The 19,185-nt window shown below is 38.6% G+C and overlaps 2 protein-coding genes across 11 annotated transcripts in view; one reads left to right on the plus strand and one right to left on the minus strand.

Annotated features, from left to right (window-relative positions):
• The window catches only part of nbeaa (neurobeachin a), a 106,698-nt gene extending 104,793 nt beyond the window's left edge, over positions 1–1,905 (plus strand). For all 9 annotated transcript variants that reach the window (XM_016673006.1, XM_016673004.1, XM_007554747.2 and 6 more), the window contains one exon: positions 388–1,905. In XM_016673006.1, the coding sequence (XP_016528492.1) occupies positions 388–478 (91 nt within the window). In that variant the 3' untranslated portion in view covers positions 479–1,905. The remainder of the gene's footprint in view (positions 1–387) is intronic.
• A 1,435-nt stretch (positions 1,906–3,340) lies between these two features.
• Positions 3,341–15,292, minus strand: LOC103139887 (serine-rich and transmembrane domain-containing protein 1-like). 2 transcript variants are annotated; one of them, XM_007554760.2, is made up of 2 exons: positions 14,962–15,292; positions 3,341–4,122 (listed from the first exon to the last, which is right to left on the minus strand). In XM_007554760.2, exon 2 carries the CDS (start codon positions 4,119–4,121, stop codon positions 3,777–3,779), a length of 345 nt encoding a protein of 114 aa, XP_007554822.1. In that variant the 5' UTR covers position 4,122; positions 14,962–15,292; the 3' UTR covers positions 3,341–3,776. The 2 variants fall into 2 exon arrangements, with proteins under 2 accessions (XP_007554822.1, XP_007554829.1); XM_007554767.2 differs by having other exon boundaries at positions 3,341–4,126; positions 14,962–15,290.
• Positions 15,293–19,185: the final 3,893 nt, after the last annotated feature.

Here is a 19,185-nt window from a genome sequence, read left to right on the forward strand (position 1 = left end):
TTTTCAATTGCCTTTCAGACTAATAGCTGTTTGTTTTGAATGTGTTTAACTTCCATAAGCGACTTCTTGGTGTGGCTATTAAGACTGAACTTGACTTTTGTAGATGCCTAATTTGTGATAAACAAAGGGGGTTAATCTTTCCACAAGGGACCAGGTTAGTTTGGATAATAATTTTCTCCTTGATAAAGTATATTTATTAAAAAAAAAATAAGGTAGTAAAGTTAAATGTGACAAAAAAGTGAGAACAGAAGAAAACGGTAAGAACGGAAAATACTTTTTCACAACTCTGATTATTTGTTGTGTAATACACAAATGCCTCCTGTTTCCTGTGGAAATGAGTCCTGTTGATGTTGCCGACTTGTTCTTCCTGTGCGTTCTGCCCCACAGGACTTTAATCACCGGCATGGCCTCTGGGAGCATCGTGGCGTTCAACATCGACTTCAACCGCTGGCACTACGAACACCAGAACAGGTACTGAGGCGGACGGCTTGAGTTGGACGAGGGAAGGAGTTCTGCATCGCTGCTGTGCTTCAGCGACACGAAGGGGGGAAACCACAGGTACCGAGACAAAGGAAAATTTAGTTTCAGACCTATAGGCTCTATTCCCTTGCAGTGAGGATGCGACTGCGCTAGTGGGAATGGTTTCCTATGTGCACACGTGTGTAACCACAGACGCTTAATAAGAAGATACGCACTGAAATCTGCTTCAATAATACAACACAGTGACTGCAACATAGGAGCAGAGAACCAGTGAAGCAGAGGTTGATCCTCACAGGACAGATCGATTTCACTGTTCCTGGTACGTTTAAATCATCACACATACTCAAGTCTTCTTTTTTCCTTTTCGTTTTTTTTCTTTTTTTCTTGTTTGATTTCTGACTTCTCTGAGTTGTATTTGTTAATTATTTGGGTGGACTATAAATTCAAATTCTTTTCTTGCCTCTAAACTAACGCACCAGCCTGTACCTGTTGTCCAGAAGCTGGTGAAATTGGCTCGATCTTAAATTTTCTCCTGAAAAATTACCCAGTGTTGATTTAGTTTTTATTTCGTTTCATTTTAATTGCCTAAGTTTTTTTTTAAACCCCAAATCAGATTTTATGTAAATAAGGCTCTTCTCCCTTCAGAGTTGCACTTGTTCTTTCACTACACAAACTGCGCTTCTCACCTTTAATTTATTAATGACTTGCTGTATGTAAAATACTGTGTAATAATTATTATAATGTCGACAAGACTGATGGTAAAAATGGTGGTATCAAGGACGGTGATTTAGTTTTTCCCTTTTTGTTCATTTTTGCTGGAGACGGTTATGACAAGGAGCTCTTTTTCCGTGCCACTGGGGATGACAAACATGAGACCGACATGATTTCCTTTGTATATTTGGTGATTGTTTTGTCAAATATGTACATACAGTCTTGATTCAAGCTTGGCAGGAGACTTACTGGGCTGAATGGGACCGAAAGTGCAAAGGAAACCTTCACATACCCACATTTGTTGATTATTTTAAGAACAAAAGAGGAAGAAAAAAAAAAGAGAATCAACTCAGTGTAAAAGTTTGTTTTGTATCTGCACTTTGCACCAATCACATATCATTATTTATTAGCTTGGTTCTTTCTGGTCGGCTGCCTTCGGCTCCACTTTTTATTTTATTTTTCTTCCTTCGGGGATTATTTGTGCATTGATGTTTGTATTTAAAAACCGTTGAGCTCATGAGTGATTCTTCAGTTTTACAACCTCACCGTTGTAAGCAATATCATGATTCTGTAGCTGATAGAGAAGACGGCGGGGAGGAGGGAGGACAGCGTGTGACACGTACTGTATGTGTGAAGCCATCATGATCAAACGCGCACATGCACATACTCCTATCGACAGGTTCAAACTTACGTATCCAAAAAAAAAAAAAAAAAGCTTAAATATTTTTGGATCTATGAAACCGTAAAAAAAAAACTATTGTATTCATGTTTTATTGCAAAGATGTAAAATATGACATGTGTGAGTTGGGAAAAAAAAATCATAAGAAAAATAAAATATGCAAAGAATTTGAGGTCTGGACTTTTAATTTAGCACATTGTCTGTCTGTATGTCTATTAATTTACTTGAAAGGAGAAATGAGTTCCAGTTGTATGAAAATACTGCGTTGTGCTTTCGAGATACAGAACAGTTACCGATTATTGGACTCCATGCTACAGATGTGTAAAAATCCTAGAAGAAGTGGTGTTTTATTGCGGTAGCATAATTATTATAAAATTGAAAAATCCTAGTAAGTTAAGTTTGTTAGTGTGGAGTTAACCAACATCAATAAGAAAAATGTCTTTAAATTTCACATGTTTAATTGAAATTTTGAAATTTAAATTAAACAATTTTTGGATATGATTTGACCAGGACAAATCACATTCTGATTTGTAAATCAATCAGGATATAAAGATCCTTTTAAACAAACATTACAGATGGGATTGACGAAAAGATTAACCGTGTGTCCACTTCTCGCCCAGCGTTAAGTACAGTTTGAAGATCTGTGATGTTGCGGCTCTGTATGATCTCATTTAAAGGTTTCGGGAATCTTGTTTGGCTGCATCATGATCTCTTTGAAATACCAGGACGTTTTAAATAATGATCTGGTGGAAAAAGCCACAGGCTGTCCTGTTGGCAGAAGGTGTTTGTTAGTATTGTATGCAGCAATTATGAAACCTGGGATTTGGTTCCTCACTGAATAAATACTGAAATTAAACTTTGGATTCTTTTCTAAATTCTTCAGTCAGATTATGCGACTGCAATAAAAAATTAAATATCTTCTAAAGATTTCTACACATTTGCCTGAGCGCTGTTGTGATTTTCATGTTGTTGTTTTTTTCTTTCAAAACCTGGCTGAAGATATGTCATGTTTATCCGGTTATCCAGATCCCACCTATCCACTTCAACTCTAGTCCTCAGATGAATGTGCTTTATATTTCCACCACCTTCAACTAGAACCATGTATCTCTCTCTTTTTTTTTCTTTTCAACTGTGCCAAACTAGCCAAACAGTTCTTTGACTTGCTGAACAGGGGAAACAACCTGTGCCGGGTTGTCATCCTGGAGTACGGATGAGGGTTGACAGGTGGAGAGAAACCTCGTGCTTCAGGTTCGTTGCAGACTGGCATCAGGCTCTGCGGGAGCTGACAGGAGGCAGGAAGTATCGCAGGTAGATCTGACTATCAAGGCCAGAAATTCATCCTGTAGTTTTTGCTACTTTTGACCTGTTCTGTTCTGTAAATGTTCTCCTCTGTGTCGCCTCCTTGTCGTCACAGTACTGGGTGATATGTTGTCTTAGTGTGAATTCAAAGTATTTGCCACAGATGCACAATCCTGTTTACAAAGTTCAGATGTTTAATATTTTAGAATGCTGGGTTTGGCAGCGTAATCTACAGATATCATCAGGATATGATTAACAAAGCTTCTAAAGACAGAAAAAGTCAACACAAAAGGATAATTGACTTTCACTTTGTGTTTTCCCTGCAATGGGAAAGAATTCACCAGGTTCATTTTTTGTTGTTCAAGTCAGTTTAGCAGGATATGTTTGACTTTTAACCTTTGTAACCGCTGTGGTAGCTATGCAGATTGCATATAGACTTCAGAGTCACTGAACCGCCAGGATTAAAATATGCATGCATGGGAGGAAATTCCATCAGCTGGTCTTGTGGAGTTTCTCTTGTTGGTTTATTTGTTTGTTTTGCATGCATCCTCAGCCTGTAAAGAGAAAACGTCGGATTTATACACAAGTCTGCTCGCTGCGAGCTTGATCAGGTGGAGAGCACAGAGATGGTGGACCTCTGAGAGGAGATGCTGCAGATCTCCATGTTGGTGAAGGAGCTCCCTCCCTCGCTGCTGCAGTCGGGGACCGAGGAAGACGATGAGATGATGTTCTTCAGCCTGTGGAGGGAGATGATGAGCAGTGTCAGCAGGAACACCAGCAGCCCGAGGAAGAGCCACACGTAGACGTAGACGTTGCCCTGGCGACCTCCTGGAGACGAGGCAGCCGCCGACGTGGAGGCAGACGTCGGGGAGAAACGGAGAAAAGTCCCATTGTCTATCGGGGTGACTCCGGTCTTGTTGTTGTCCACCAGCAGGACGTCCATTCCCGACATTCTGGCTGACATTTTGACATGGAGGGAAAGAAAGAGAGATGATTTTGTGTTGCCAAGCAGCGGCAACTCAAAAGAGTCCAGCATTAATTATTTAAACGACCTCAAGGCTTTCTTTCTCACAATGTCTGATATTGCTGACAAAAGAGCTTTCACTAATATTCTTGTCTAACTTCCAATTAATCTTTACTTGTATGAAATGCATACCCAGATTTCTCCTTCACTTCAGAATTTACACTACACAAAACTTAGTAAAAAATGTTTTCCTTCAAGCCTGAGTTAACATGAGATGAAATTCAGGAAAACTGAGGAACCTGAGTGTCTGTGGATGGATGCAAAACATCTGATAATCCACAGCCCACTATGAAGAACTGTGGTAACATCATGAGTTGGGGATGCTTTTCATAAGCAGGAAAAAGAAGGCTGTTGAGATACAATATGAATATGTTGTGAAAGACTTGATACTAGCAGAGATTCACCTGGCAGGACAGCAACCTAAACCCAACTGAAAATTTGGGTCACAGACACTCCACTCAGTTTAATACAGCTTGAGCTATTTTGCAAAAGAAGAAGGAGAAAATTTTATTGTCTTCATGTGCAAAGCTGTAAACTTTTCAGATTATCTGCAAAACCTTTAGAAAGTCATATATCCTTTTTTCCATCTAATTGGAAATTATACAAATCTATGGATTGTTTAATCACTTAAAATCTCATTAACATTCATAGAAATTTGTAAGCGTCGTAGGTTGAAGTGTATTAAATTATTGCTGATGAAAAACACATTTGATGGAGAAAATTATTAAGATTAATACAATTTCCACATTTTTATTTCATGTTGTGAAACAGAAAAAAAAATAAACGTCTATGCTTTGTGTAAAACTACGTATTTTAAAAAGAACATGGTTAAAGATCAAAAACCCAAAACTCCTGTCTACAAACAACAGAAACTAAAATGAATAATAACTTTTTTCAACCGTATACACCTACTTCAGTGAAGAACCGTTCTTCCCCCACTATTTTAATGAACAGCAGGGGGAGTGCTTGTAACATTGAAAGCCTGTCAGACCTCTTGCCTCCAGCAGTGTCTCCTCATAAATGAAGGCATTATCTGATGAAATTAAACCCTCATAATCAGCTTTCACAATGACAACCGAGCGGCAACCTTCCTCCTCTGTGTATTAATACTGTTCGTAATGTTCCATCACAAATCACTGCTCAGAACCGAGCGAGGACCAAGGAGACATCTGTTAGAGGAGAGAGAGAGAGAGGCTGATTTGTATTTGGTTCACGGCGCTCTTGTGTCTTGACTTGATCTATGACAGGGAGGAGAGAGACACTTCAAAGGGAGGAATAAATGACCATGACAAGAATGAAAGCAAAAGGTCAGCACACACTTTTCATCTTGCACTGGTGTGTGCGTTCACTTTGCTCTTATCTGTCAGCTAAGTCCCCCTCACCCCCTTTATTTTCCTCTCTCTCCCCCATTTCATTATTCATTTCCAGCATTGGCCCATATAGCCTCCATTCCTGGCCACTTGCATGATATTCAGCGGAGAGTGGTGAAATATATTTTTGCTCTCCACAAGCCGTTTGAACTACATTAACTGCGTGTGTGGGCCCCCATTAACGGAGCATTTTCAATATTTATGTGCAGAAGGGAAAGGTAGCAAATAGAAAAGAAAAAAAAACACTAAAACACTAAATGCATTTTAGAAAGGTTTCCAATTTCTGATGGCTAGAGTTGTTGCCAATTGTTTTTATAAATATTGATGCTCTGAGTTGGGAGAATGACACTGGAAAATGTATAATCAGACTTTTAAATTTGTGTCTAAATCAGAAACTAGATTAAGTTCTGGATTAACATGCAAGATGCAAATCTGGTTGTTTACTAGAAGCATTAGCAATCAGCATCATTAATTGCAGGTGGGTGTTAATTACCTTTGGACTGCTAAAAGCTGAGTACACATGCACCAACACGTTACCTGCTATTTAGTTTGAGGAATGTATATTGAAATCATGTTGATTACATTAGTATTGCAAAGTGACTTTCACTACATTGGTCATAAGAGTTGGTGTGAGCTTGAGCTTCTCAACACGCATAATACAAGACTTGATAACCTTTAAAAAGGTTATTTTTGGAACATGTTATCATGTTAATGACTCTGCACAAATAAATCCTGAGTTTCTCAGACACATTTCCATTTACGGCATTCATAGGGTTCCCAACTGGTCTGTTGAAATGAGCTGTGTAGTCAATCTGGAGTCCAAATACCCATTGATTAGGTTTAACTGTAACATTTTCTTTAAAGACCTTTTCTAAAATGCATTAATAACACATGATACATTGTGATACCTGTATTCCATAAAATTCTCTAATGTTCTATAAGAAAAAAAAAGAAGGATTTCTACAAAAATGGTAAAGTGCCAACAGTTCTGAGGAATTTAAGCAATAACATAGACGACAATGTAACTACGACTTCCAATATTAGCAACCTGGAATATTAGGTTAAGTCAATATTGTTATACTGCAGTACGATGCTGCATGTAAAGGTCATGTTCACATGCATAAGTGCCAGCGGTTGTCATTGTTTAATTAGCTTAACTAGGTAACCTGGAGGGAACTTTGTAACTAAAACAAGTTCACCCCAGTCACACAAAATCCTTCTATTTGTTGGAATTGTTACCAAGGGACTGAAAAAATAATCAGAAAGCAGAAGAGAAGACAAACCCTACCTTGCAAATAAAACCAACAGGCAGAGGAAATTTGAGTGAGAGAAGCAGGATACAATCAGAAGGCAAGAGATAATTTCGTAGCAGAGTTGTCAACAGAAGACCCAGATAAACATAGGAGCTCACACTTTACAGAGTCACTAGATGTTTGCTCTCACAAATCACTGCCTATTTACCCAGAGCTCCTCCTCAAAGCAAGTCTTACATTCTAAACATTTTCATTAACATTAAAAATATAAAATATTATTTTAATGGGACTCAGTTAAATCTATTTTACTGGAACTGTTGGTTATTAAGCGAAGTACCACTGTGTAAAAGTACTTTTTAAATGTGAATAAATGTTCTCAAAAATTATATACACATTTGCTTTTCTAAATTGTGCCGTTGGGCATTATGTGACTACAGTGAAATTAACGTTTATTTTAAGCAAGATTACAAAGAAGCAAACCTTGATGTAATATAGAAATGTGTTTCTCGTTGAAAACAAAACACCATGTTTACACGTGTATGTTTTGTGATAACTGGATCCACCTGAAACAATAAGCTGAGTAACTGTGACACAACCTACTCTTTCCAACCAAACGAGATGGTAGTTAAAACCCTTGTTTTAGACAGAAGGTGAAAAGATGGGCAAGAGCGAATCCATGAAAAAATACCCAACTACCAGCTCTGTTATATTATCATTGGCCCTTTTATGCTAAATTTTGCACAGAGTCATATCATCTATTATTGTCGCTCCCCCGAGTTTGGCAATTTCATCAAATGGCTTATGAAGCCTTTTGAATACACTTATAGGAGATTATAGAAAGGATCTGTGAGCATCACCAGCCTCATGTGGAAGAAAACTTGCAGAAAGTTTAAGTGAACCTCCCTGTCCCCAAACTGCTTTATTTTAGGCTTTTTTTTTTTTCAGTTCCTTTCATCTATTTTTCTCTGGGTCGTGTATTTGACAAGAACTCTACTCTCTTTAATTTGAAGCCCAAAGTAGCTTCGGGCAGGCACACAGCATAATGAGGATGGATGAGTTGGGTTGCCTTGTTTCTTTTTTCGACTGGGCGCTCTTTTGTCCATGCTCTTGTTTTCTTTACCAAATGGTCCCCATTATCAAACTGGGCCAATCATTTGTTTGCATAGTTTGTTTCTCATGATTTACAGCCAGAATGTGGCATTTTGTTCATAAAAAGATTTGTCCATCTACTTTTGAAGTACACCCTATATTTTCTTTAGCAAAGCGTCTCCTTTGATACCTTTCCAAGGTCTCAACCTTTGCCCTCAACTTCTTTCCACACCCCTTTTTGCTGCTCTGCATACGCTGAGGGTCCTACATGATGCGTTGTTGTCAAATCAGTGATGAAGCTTGTTTATTGTGCACTGAAGTGGCTGATAATTGTGCCTAATGATGCTTTTTGTATCCAGGCAACGACGTACGCACGGTTCTTTTTCAAGCTAATCTACTTTAAGAGGGCAAGCCGTACAGTCCCAGAGAGGCTGAAGAGGTTAGACGTGCATTCACACGCCTGCCTACGCACCGTAAATACCGCTGGTTTTAATTTCCCAAGGAAAAGCAGGAACTGCAAGGTAGGGTACATGAGGACACTGAGAGAAAAGTTGAGTCATTTTTATATATTTTTTTTCCTCTTTACTGTGTATCGCCTTCAAATCTATAAATCAAATCTGTGACATAACTTGCTCTCTACTCCCGAATTTCAAGGAAGGAGTGAGTGCTTGAGTGAAGATGGGAGTTAAATTGCTCCTTGAAGAGGAACCTTGCATCAGACAAAAGATCAGTGTTTTGCTGCAGTCTGCAAGACTCAGTTGTTATTCTGTCTTCTGGGTAACTGCTGTCTTCTTTTTCTTAAAGGTGTATGACCCTCAGAGAGCGATCTGGCTGTTGTTCGTCTCCCTTCTGTTTCAGCTACAATAAAAGAAACTAAACCATGTTGTTTCCCAACAAGAAACGCACCAAGGGGATTAGAGACAAAATTCTAATATGTGCAATTTTGTAACATTTTGATCTTCTCACAAAAAGCTTCGAGTTGGAATTTACAGCATCTAATATGTTTTTAGTCAAACTGCTGCAATGAGAGATTAATTGTTTTACATAAGTAGCAAAAGCAATGACACTCTCTTTCCGTGAGACCCGTTCCTGTAATCAGGATTTTATTCACTTTGATTTTGAATTTGCACTTTAAGCTATCATTAGCGTTTAATATTAGCAGCTGGCACAATTGTCCCAGATAGCATTACTTATATATAACCTTAGATGATTTTCAGCAAGTACCCCTAAATACGTTTTAAGTAGTCTTTGTACCACGCAGAGGTTTTAAAGCAGTAGTGTTTGAAAATATTTTTCTCCACTCTGACTAAAGAACCGTTTGTAAACGTAATTTTTAAAATATGGTATTTCTACGACCTCAGTTGGCAAAATTAACAGAAAGTCACCCTTTGAAGTCGCAATTTAAACTACGAATGTCTAAGATTTCTTACCAACCCTCAATTCTAAAATCCATTATGGCTGCCTTGTACATAAAACTTAATGACAGCTGCTTTAAAAGCATATGAGCCACCTGGACTGTTTGTATTTCTTTAAATCTTTATCTCACACAGGTTCATGCAGCTAATTTTAGTGATCGTAGTGTTACATTGGATAAAAGTATAAAATTCAGAAGTAAACAATGATATTAGCTTGTATTGCTATTAGTAGTTAGCCTGATTACTGAGCACAACAATTAGCAGGTCTACCAAGAACACTGTCAAGTTGGGTTCGATGCATTTTTTTACATCTAAGTTCCAGCATAGACTGCTGTTAGCTTACACTATGAATACATTGAGTTAAAAAGTATATTTTAACCTTTTAAGTAAAAAGTTAAAATATATAGCATAAAGATATTGCTTTTGTTTCAATAAGCTTGTCAAACATATTCAAAACAGGGCCGTCTTTTTAGAAAGAATAAATGCCAGTCCTTTCCACACCATGACTGTCCATCATTTTCACAAAACAACCAAGTTTGTCTCCTTTGAGAAAAATTTGTCACATGAGAATAGTGCCAATAACTGTCTTTGAAACAGCTGTCTTAGAATTGCCCTTTTCTAGTGGGAAAAGGGCAATGAAATGTTTGTCTGTAAAATTAGAGAAAACTGTGGTCATTTCAACAGTTTCTCTTAGGGATCTCATTACAATAAGTTTAAAACTGCCAACTAAATCTATCTCTGTGTAAAAGCCTGAATGAACAGTTGATATGTTTCTGTGATGCAGTTTCCTCTTAAGAAGCTTTTTAAAACTATTCTTGTTGTCAGCAAGACCTGGTTCATTTATTGGAAAAAGAATCCCCAGCGGCTGATCACTGTTGAGAGGGATATCAAAATGAAAATCAGACAATTATCGTCCCAAGCTGGTTTCTCAGGGCATCGTTAATGTAAACTAATGAAAACACTGCGTACAGCATCTCTGCCTCTTCAAATATCTCTATTTTCAGTCAAACCAGAGAGGCTCGTCATACTGTACCTACACGACCCTGACTCTTAAAGAAGGAAATATGTGTGATTAGTTTGCAGCCTTTAAGCTAATACTGCTATCACATCAAGTGGAAGCTGTGAAAGGGATCAGAGCTGCTCCCTGTTTTCATACTTAACCTTCAAAATGACCCACAGTGAAAGTTCAAGTCTTTTCCAAGTAAACACAGAGAAACATTTTAATGCAAGATTTGCAAGATTGCAAGATTTGCTTTTGTATAGCCACTGACTGCAAATTAATTGTTTTTAGTCTTTTGAGATTTGAGTGAAAACTTGCCAATTTGAATTGCCAGCCTGTTTTACAGTGTGTGTGTGTGTGTGTATGTTTCACAAACTTGTATATGATTTTAAATAATTTGTTCAAATATGCATGAGTAAATGCCGTATTTCATCTGGCATTTACTCATACCAGATGAAATATTTCTCCAGCGTCAGATTTTGCAAGTAGCTGAAATATGGTCTTTCAATTGGGTCTCATGGGATGACAATGATAAAAAAGCCTGTTAATTATATTTGATGAACATAATTTTGAGTGACCCTGAGCACCATTTTCAAAGCAAGGCATTTGAGTGGGAGGCTTCTTTTATTCTTGCAAAATATCAGTCTTTTATGAGCCAAAACAGAAAGGAAAAATAAGTCAGAAAATGGAAAATGACCAATCCATCTGCAGTTTGTATTGGATGTAGTCAGAGTTTTTGTTTCATTTCAGAATGTGGTTGAGGTTTCTGGACATAAACAGACATGGAATGAAGCCATAAAGGAAGTTCAAGAAAAAATCAAATGCAAAAAAAAAAAGAACTGACTTGGATAGAAGACTAACCAGTGCGTGTTCCTCCAGCAACTCTCCCTTTAGTCTCCAAATATAGACATAAATGCCTTTTAAAACCCAAAAGGTCTACCTTAGCATGTTGCAGTGGGGTTATTTGGACACATGGATGTAAAATTAGAAAGAAGAGGATCCATCTGTTTGCACTTGATGGACTGAGAAACTGGTGACTCAAGTTAGCAAATTTTCAGCTTGACACTCAACGATCAAAAGGCTGAAAGCAAATCTTACAGCGTATTCAGATGTTTCTCTGTGTTTACTTGGAAAGGAATTCAACTTTCACTGCTTCAGACTGTGGGTCATTCTGAAGGTCAAGTATGCAAACAGGGAGTATCTCTGATCCCATACGCAGCTTGCACTAGATATGATAGCGGTAATAGTGTCTGAATTACCTCCTCAGAGTGTCACCAGGTTCTGTAGGTGCCTGGTAATGAGCCGTTTTTTTGATTCAGATGTGCTGGAACATAAGATGCATTTGAAAGTTGAAGGACATTCGCTCTAAAAGATCCATGATTTAGAGCGTGCAAGCAGAATTACAGTTTTTAGCTCTTTTCAAAATTACCTCAATCACTTTTCTTTATGTGGCAACAGAACTCATTTTAGGTTTGATAATGTTTTCAAAGCCTGAGAATCTTCTCTAAAAGAGCAACTTGAAAATAAAAGAAAATCATGCCTCATGTTTAAGAGTCTGTTAACCTTTGTTAAATCTTTTTTCAGTAAAATTGGCAAAGACATCTTCCGGGTTTTCTTCACCCAGTGCTGAAGGTAAATGCCGACTCTCAAGCAGATGAAGGGACGTCTAACAAGGAAAATATATTTTGACTCTGATCTCTGCTGCTCTTGCACTTCTCTTTCAGCGTCTTGAAAACCAGCGTGTCTTCAGTTTGTGAAGGCCTGCCTACAGGAGCAGAAGCTTCTGAAGCTGCTGCTGCTCTGTTGAAATAAATAAGTTGATTGAGCACCATTCCCTTAGATTAAACATCCCTGGGCTTCACCTTCTGTGACTTGAATTCCAATCCTTCTTAATCAAGTCATAAAGGAAAATCTAGTCCACTAGAAAAGTTAAGCTTTTTTCGCATCATACCTTTAGTCAGTTCGGGTTGTCAGCTTTCTGATTTCCTTTTTTTTTTTTTTTTTTTGTTGCATTAAATATCCCAGCCTGGAGCCCATCAGTATTCCTGCTTTTCATTCGCAGAAAGGCCTTCTTTTGTCAGCTATTTTACTGCCATCAAGTCCACAAAACTTGCTTGGCTACCTTTGAAAAATCTCTTCCAGGAGTTATGTAGATTTAAACTTTGGCATGTTTGGTCTCCCGTACGCCTGTATGTACAGTGAGCTCTGACGCTTAATGTTCAAACTTCTTTTTCATCTGCTCAGGCTCCTCAAACAGCCCCATCCTCTAGTGAAGTACACTCAGCCAAAACTCCTCTTGAGACTTCATGCCGCATAGCTTCCTCCGCTCCACTTTCTCAATCTGTCTTCTGTACGCTTCTCATTTCTTCCCTCCATCTCTGTGTAATCTTCTTCAATGTCACTGCTTTATACTTACTCGGCTTAAGTTAACGTTCTAATATTCTTCCTGCAGGAATATCCTTTAAAAAAAAAAGAAAAAAAGGAGAATCATTCTTTTTCACAGAAACTTCCTGAACCTCTTCCACAAGATGAAAGAAGAAATGCCGAGGAGTTACGCTGCCCAATAATTTTAATTTCAGCAAGTTGTGTTTTGATTTTAAATGAGTGTGATCATTTAAGATGACAGCATAAGTAGCTTGTAAAGGCTTGCACTAGCTACACCTTGACCAAAGATTTAGTAAAAAAAATTCAACATAAACAGGCTAAGAAACTTAATTTATCTCTGTTACACCTCCATCACACTAATCCATTTATTGACATTTCTCCTTATTTCTTTTTTTAATTTGTCACTTAATGTTTTATTATTATTATTATTATTATTATTATTATTATTATTATTATTATTATTAGTATTATTAGTAGTAGTATTTATCTCAGTTAAGTCAGAGGCAAATGGTCTGTCTGGGACTCCCTGATGTTTCTAATTAAACTTTTGTATATCTCCAACACAAAGTAGCCCTTGAGATTACTCTAATTGTAACAATCCATGCTTGCTTGTAGGGCTGACCAATATCTATTGAATTGCAAACATCCCAGAGGTGCCCATTCTCACTGTCTGATCAGGCCTGGTGTTAGATCTTTCACGCATGAATAATTCATGAGATCTAGATGTGGCCAAATGTCACAGCATTTGGGCCATTTCCTCAGAGTGCGTGCGAGTGTGTTCATACTTTCTCATTCCACTGCACGGCTGAAAAATAAAAATACAAAAACTGAGCCTGAGGCAGAAATACTGGGAAGGCTCCTAATCAGTGCATATGTTCACTACACCTATAATAAATGTAAAAACTTTCCCTCCCTTGCAGATTTGCAGCTTCAGCTCAAATAGCAGATTCATCTTAAAAAGCAGGAGATAAAAGTAGACTGAATTCCAACCATGTTAAGCATGCCATCTTCTGAGCCAGATCAACTGAAAACAGACCTCAGGCTCAACCTCATGAATCCCAAACGACTCCTGCAGCCCCAAATTCCACAGATAACCCGCGCAGGGGTTGGAGATATGCAGGGATGATCAAAGTATAAAGAAAAGTGATGCTTCAGTCAGCATCACACGCCTTAATGCATTTTCTTTTGTTAAATAACAATGGCTTTCTCTCCAATTTGGATTGCCAAAAAAGAACCAACAGGGCTCCTGGTTCAGATGAACAGATGATTTTGAATGGGATCTGCAGACAATAGTCTTGGCAGTTTATCCGTTGCTCCCCCCCCGCCCCCCTTTTTTTAACATGTGAATGACACAATCTCCCGGTAGCACACCTGAATGCACTCAGAGCCGCAGCAGGGGTCGAACCCCTCTGTAAGCGGGGCTGTTATCTGATTCTCTCAGATATTCAGGGCATTAAAGTGCGCAGATTTCAAAAGGCGCAAATTGGGACGAAAGGAGCTGCTATATGCTTATGATAATCGGCAGCAAGGTAAAATGAGCCGAGACCCACGCAGACTGTCAGGTACTGTGATCTGTCTGAATAGCAAGCGTTGGACTTTTTTGGTCAGTGGCCAGTGTTGGTAATGAGCTGTATTGCTTTGATGTGTGTGTGTGTGCGTTTTGTATCATCCTCCTGTTGAAGCGTACTTTTACACATTCTTCTCATATCTGATAATTACCCCTTATGCTTTGGAGTGTGACCGCAACTTTAAGTTTGAGCAGCCCATTTACTTTCTGTTTATTATAGTCCACATGGTGAGTCATGCAACATTTTAAACACAAACAAAACCTTGTTTTGTTCTCATTACTCTAAACGGATACTTCCATTTCTTCCTCTCCCTCTGGGGATGCAATCGCCCCACTCATCACCACTTTTTTCTCTCTTCCACTGCCCCATTAAATGCGTATTCTTTTCCCCAAGTTGGTGGAAAGATGCATATATAAATATTTTCCCCCTCACTTATATTAACCTTGTTTACTGGATCCAGCAACTCGGGGAACCATTAGGGTTCATCTTCTTCCCTGGTTTTCTCCCTCATCTCATCTGACACCACAACTACTGCTACTCTTGTTTGGAAACCCCAGCGACCCCCTTTTGCATAATAAATTAGCCTCTTTCTTTGCTCATATTTCCTCTCACCAAACAGTTTGTAAACTTCACATTTAATGCCTGGATTATTTCACGACAGATGATAAAAAAAAGAAAAGTTACAGACCTTAATACGTGCAGTTTAGCTTCTCTTTGCTCACTTTGTGCAGAAATCCATCCTGTCTTCAGGCTTGCAGCAGAGCAAACTAGATCTGCCTCCCGACAGATTTCCCCTGTTTCTTCCAGTCTCCCTCTCTGTCATTCAGTGCAGACAGGTTCTACAGCTGGAGAGGACACTGACGAATGTGGGTCGTCTCTATGAATGGACACACACAAACAAATGGCCCTGTCTAACAGGGGCTGTAGTGAAGCTGATTTTCTCCTGGAGAAGTGCTGGAGAGAGAAGAAGAGGCGGTTTAGTGCTCATTCTACTCCCATCCCCTCTCCCTGTGACTCTCTTGTCTCCACCCTCCCCGCTCTCCTCTCTGCTTGCTCATCACCTTCAATAACGATTGCACCAACAGTGAAATGTTCCTCTGTGTTGTGTTTGTGCTCGTTTTCCCAAAGCAAAGACGATGCCTTGCACAAGTATTCACTCCCCTTGACCTTTTTCCTATTTGTTGATGTGACAGCTACAAACTTCTACACACTTTGTCAAGTTCTGCGGCTAAGATGGACTACTTTACTATCCAAATATTATATGAGCGTTAAGCTGAAGGAAAGTGACACAGAATTTTCTACATTTTTGACCAAAACAATCAGAGATGTGTATCACACATTCAGACCACAAGTCATCTCTCTGTTTTTACAGTTGTAAGTATTTTGGTGTATGTGTCTACCAGATTTACACATCTGTAAACTGTAGTTGTTTTCCCATTCATCTTTGCAAAATAGGTAAAGCTTAGTCTGGTTGGATGCAGAGCTTTTGTGAACATCCATTTTCAAAATTTGCCACAGATTTTCAGTAAAATTTAGATCTGGGCTCTTGGTGAACCATTCTAACTCATGAATATACATTGATTGAAACCAAGTCATCAAAGTTCTGTATTCTCCTTAAAGAATGGCCCAAGTCTACCCTAGTCTTAAGTCTTCTGAAGCCTTTGGTTGACCTCTATTTAACTCTATTCATCTCCCCACAAACTCTGAACAGCTTCTCTATTGTTTTGTAAAAACACTTTGTTTCACAGTAAGAATGCTATGTTCAATTGAAGTGCTACATTTCAGTCTCGTCTGATCAGATCACCTTCTTTCATGCACAGCCGCCTCATGATTCAGGGCAAACTGTTGAACGTATACCTTATGGCTTTCTTTCAGTGATGGTCTTCTTTCCCCCACTCTGCTGCAGAGATCAGATTTATGGTTTGCAAAACTAACAGCAGTCCTGAAAAAGGATCCTCCCATCTGAACTTTGGGCATTTCATGTTTGTGTGAAGTTGTCAGAAAACTGCATCCATAAACAGGACCAAATGGTGAGTAATACTCAGCTGCAGACAAAGCTCCTCAAATGAGACCCCGAACGAGCAGGGGTCTCAAGAAGAAGAAACCGCATCCAACATTTCTCAGTCTCAGTTTTCCTCTCATCTCACATCTTAAAGTTCTGGTATTTTTTTTGTTTTTGTTTTTGTCTTTTTTTCGTATCCAACACTGTGTCAATTCACCACATGAATTCTTTAAAAAGATATCTTTATATGTGAGATAGCAGTGAAAACTCTGCAAGACATTTCACCTGAATCTTTGACACCTTTTGTTGCTGCCTTTTCCACAGCTGTCCAAACAAAGACCATTCTATTATTAACCATGTCACTTTGTGGGCAGAAAACACAGAATGGCATCCTGTTCCCTCTCTGCTATGCTGCCAAGGTGTTCAGATTTATCGGGACAAGTTTCGAAACGTACATCTGGGGTTTGACAGACAATATTCAAGCAAGTCTCTATGTGCTGCTTCCCAGAAGCCAGCTCTCATCTTTCCCCAACCTGGACAGCTGCACCTGTATGATACTCCACCGACCTGCTTGATGGGCCTGCGATTCATTGTTACTTGATTACATCTGTTGGGAACCTTGTTTCAATTTTCCTTCTGACATTGCTTCACACGTTCAGCGATTCGTCCATGTTTGACAGTGTTGTTTTGGAGATGTGTCCAGGCTTCTACTTGTTCACTTCCTGTAGTTGTCACCTGTCTGTGTGTTTACATTTCTCAAAATCCTGGCACTACTACTGCCAATCGAGCAGAGTCCGTACTGCTGTCCTAAACCCAGTGGGTCAGTGCTGACATGCAGTGTTTTGACTCTTTGTTTGACCACTGTGGTACTTTGTGTTGATGGTCAGTGTCAGCATCCTACCAGCTATACTGATGTTTGGCACAACATGTACTCTTTCAAAAATACTCTAGGAGTCATTGTAGGGGATCATATTAGAATGAAAGCGTTATAAATATCTAAAACAAATAATTCATATTATGGTCTTTAAAATAGGCCACAAACCACCACATTTAGTCAGTTCAGCTTATTTATATCATTCCAATTCACAACAAATGTCATCTCAAGGCGCCTCACATGAAAATTTGGTCCAGATTGTTTCCAATTATTCATAAATACACAATAAATCTAATTTATACAAGTATAACCCAATCATTGTGGCACACAGGAAGGTCTTAAGCTTAATGCATAACACTCTCATTCTGTTTACAGTGCCAAGAGGTCCAAAATCAACCAGTGCCAAGAGGTCCTGGGCTTACAATTGCCTGTAAGCCCAGGCAATTGTATTGAGTCATTGCCTTTTCAGCAACACCTCACACTGAGCGAGCAGGGGGAAGGAATGACTCCCTTTGCATCATTAAGAAAGCTGTAGGCCAGCATGATGGAACAGTTTTCAGAAGCGCCTGGGTGTGTTTGCCAGCTGACATCTTTCTGCAAGCAGATTACAGTTTCTTGTGCTGCATATGTTCTTCTTGCGTACTTCCTCCCACTTTTCAAAATCATGCATGCCATCTCAATTGACCCCAATAATTTGCCTTTGAGTGTCATTTTGTGCATGCATAGTCATTTGTTCTTCATTGCTATTGCCTTGTATTGCTAATAGCAGTTAGCAGCCAGCTCTGAAAACATTCCCAGATCAGAGCTCCTAACTTTGAGATGTATGAGCTAACAGTGAAACAGACCATGCTTTTTCTTTGGTAGTAATTTTATATTTGCTGCTGTAAAAGTGTGAAATTGTTTTATTTAAATACTTGAAAAGAATTCAACATTATTCAAGCAGATAATGTTGTGTTCATTAAAACAATTTGACTTAGAGGATAGTATTTGGAATTCAGTATTTGGTATCATTGTTCATACCTTCAGTAGAAACAATACAATCTGCAAGGAAGTAAAGAAAAGGCTTATACCAAAGTAGAATAAGCTAATAAAAGTCCCTTTCACAAAACACTTGAAGGCAGAGTCAGGGTGCTTTGTGCCGCGATCCACACAGAAGTCAACCCACCTGTATTACTTCCTTGACTATGCAAAGTAGTCATAGTCCCACTTAAGCAGAATTAGAAAAAAAGATAAAACAGGTTTCACTGGTCAAAGTAGAAATGACACAATGATTTGTGCAACAAGCCACGTCCAGAATCTAACATCGCGACTCAGAAGTGAGTCTGACGAAAAGTCTAAGGTGAAAATGATCTAATTTGCAACATCTGCTCAGCTAAGAACAGGATTGCTATGCTAACTTTGACCTCCGTTCATTTAGAAAAGAACGGAGGGAGACTTATGCAGATTTTCTGTGTAGCACTGACGTCAATGTGGCACCACACCTTCTGTTGTCCCACACTGCTGGCACCATCGTCTTCATTTAAATGGAGAGAGGAGGCTCAGAGGAGGCTTTATGACAGAATTTATTTGTGGAAGAGGCTGTTGTCATTGTCACTTCGAGGCTACATTAAATATTCATTTAATCACACTGCTGAATTGTCTAAATTATGCTTATGAACATTTTAAATTGCCAATCTAGGTAAAAAGAAAAGTGGTTATTGTTTGAGTTCAACTGCAATTACTCTGGGGAAATTTCCAAAACACTCAGTTTAAGATGAGCAATAAACAATTATATTTTTTTAAGGTTAAACCTTTTGTCCACAAGGTTATAACAAAATTTAGGTAAAAAAAACCAACAAAACAAACAATCAATTACGCTACAATAAAGACGTGAAACGTGAATTTTTGGCTTCTGTTTCAACTCATGTAGAGTGCCTCATTAGAAAAGTGATACAAATGTTATCTGACAATAGGAAACTTGAAGTATTTACTCCTTCTAAAAGATAAATTATACCATCCTATCCATTTTTGAATACTTAATTGTGTTTTTCAAATAT

Source organism: Poecilia formosa, unplaced genomic scaffold (genome assembly GCF_000485575.1).
Source record: "Poecilia formosa unplaced genomic scaffold, Poecilia_formosa-5.1.2 Scaffold3, whole genome shotgun sequence".
In the NCBI taxonomy this organism is placed as follows: domain Eukaryota; kingdom Metazoa; phylum Chordata; class Actinopteri; order Cyprinodontiformes; family Poeciliidae; genus Poecilia; species Poecilia formosa.

Excerpts from the sequence above, each read along its gene's own strand:
- LOC103139887 (XM_007554760.2), bottom strand. The coding sequence starts at position 4,121 with ATGTCGGGAATGGACGTCCTGCTGGTGGACAACAACAAGACCGGAGTC.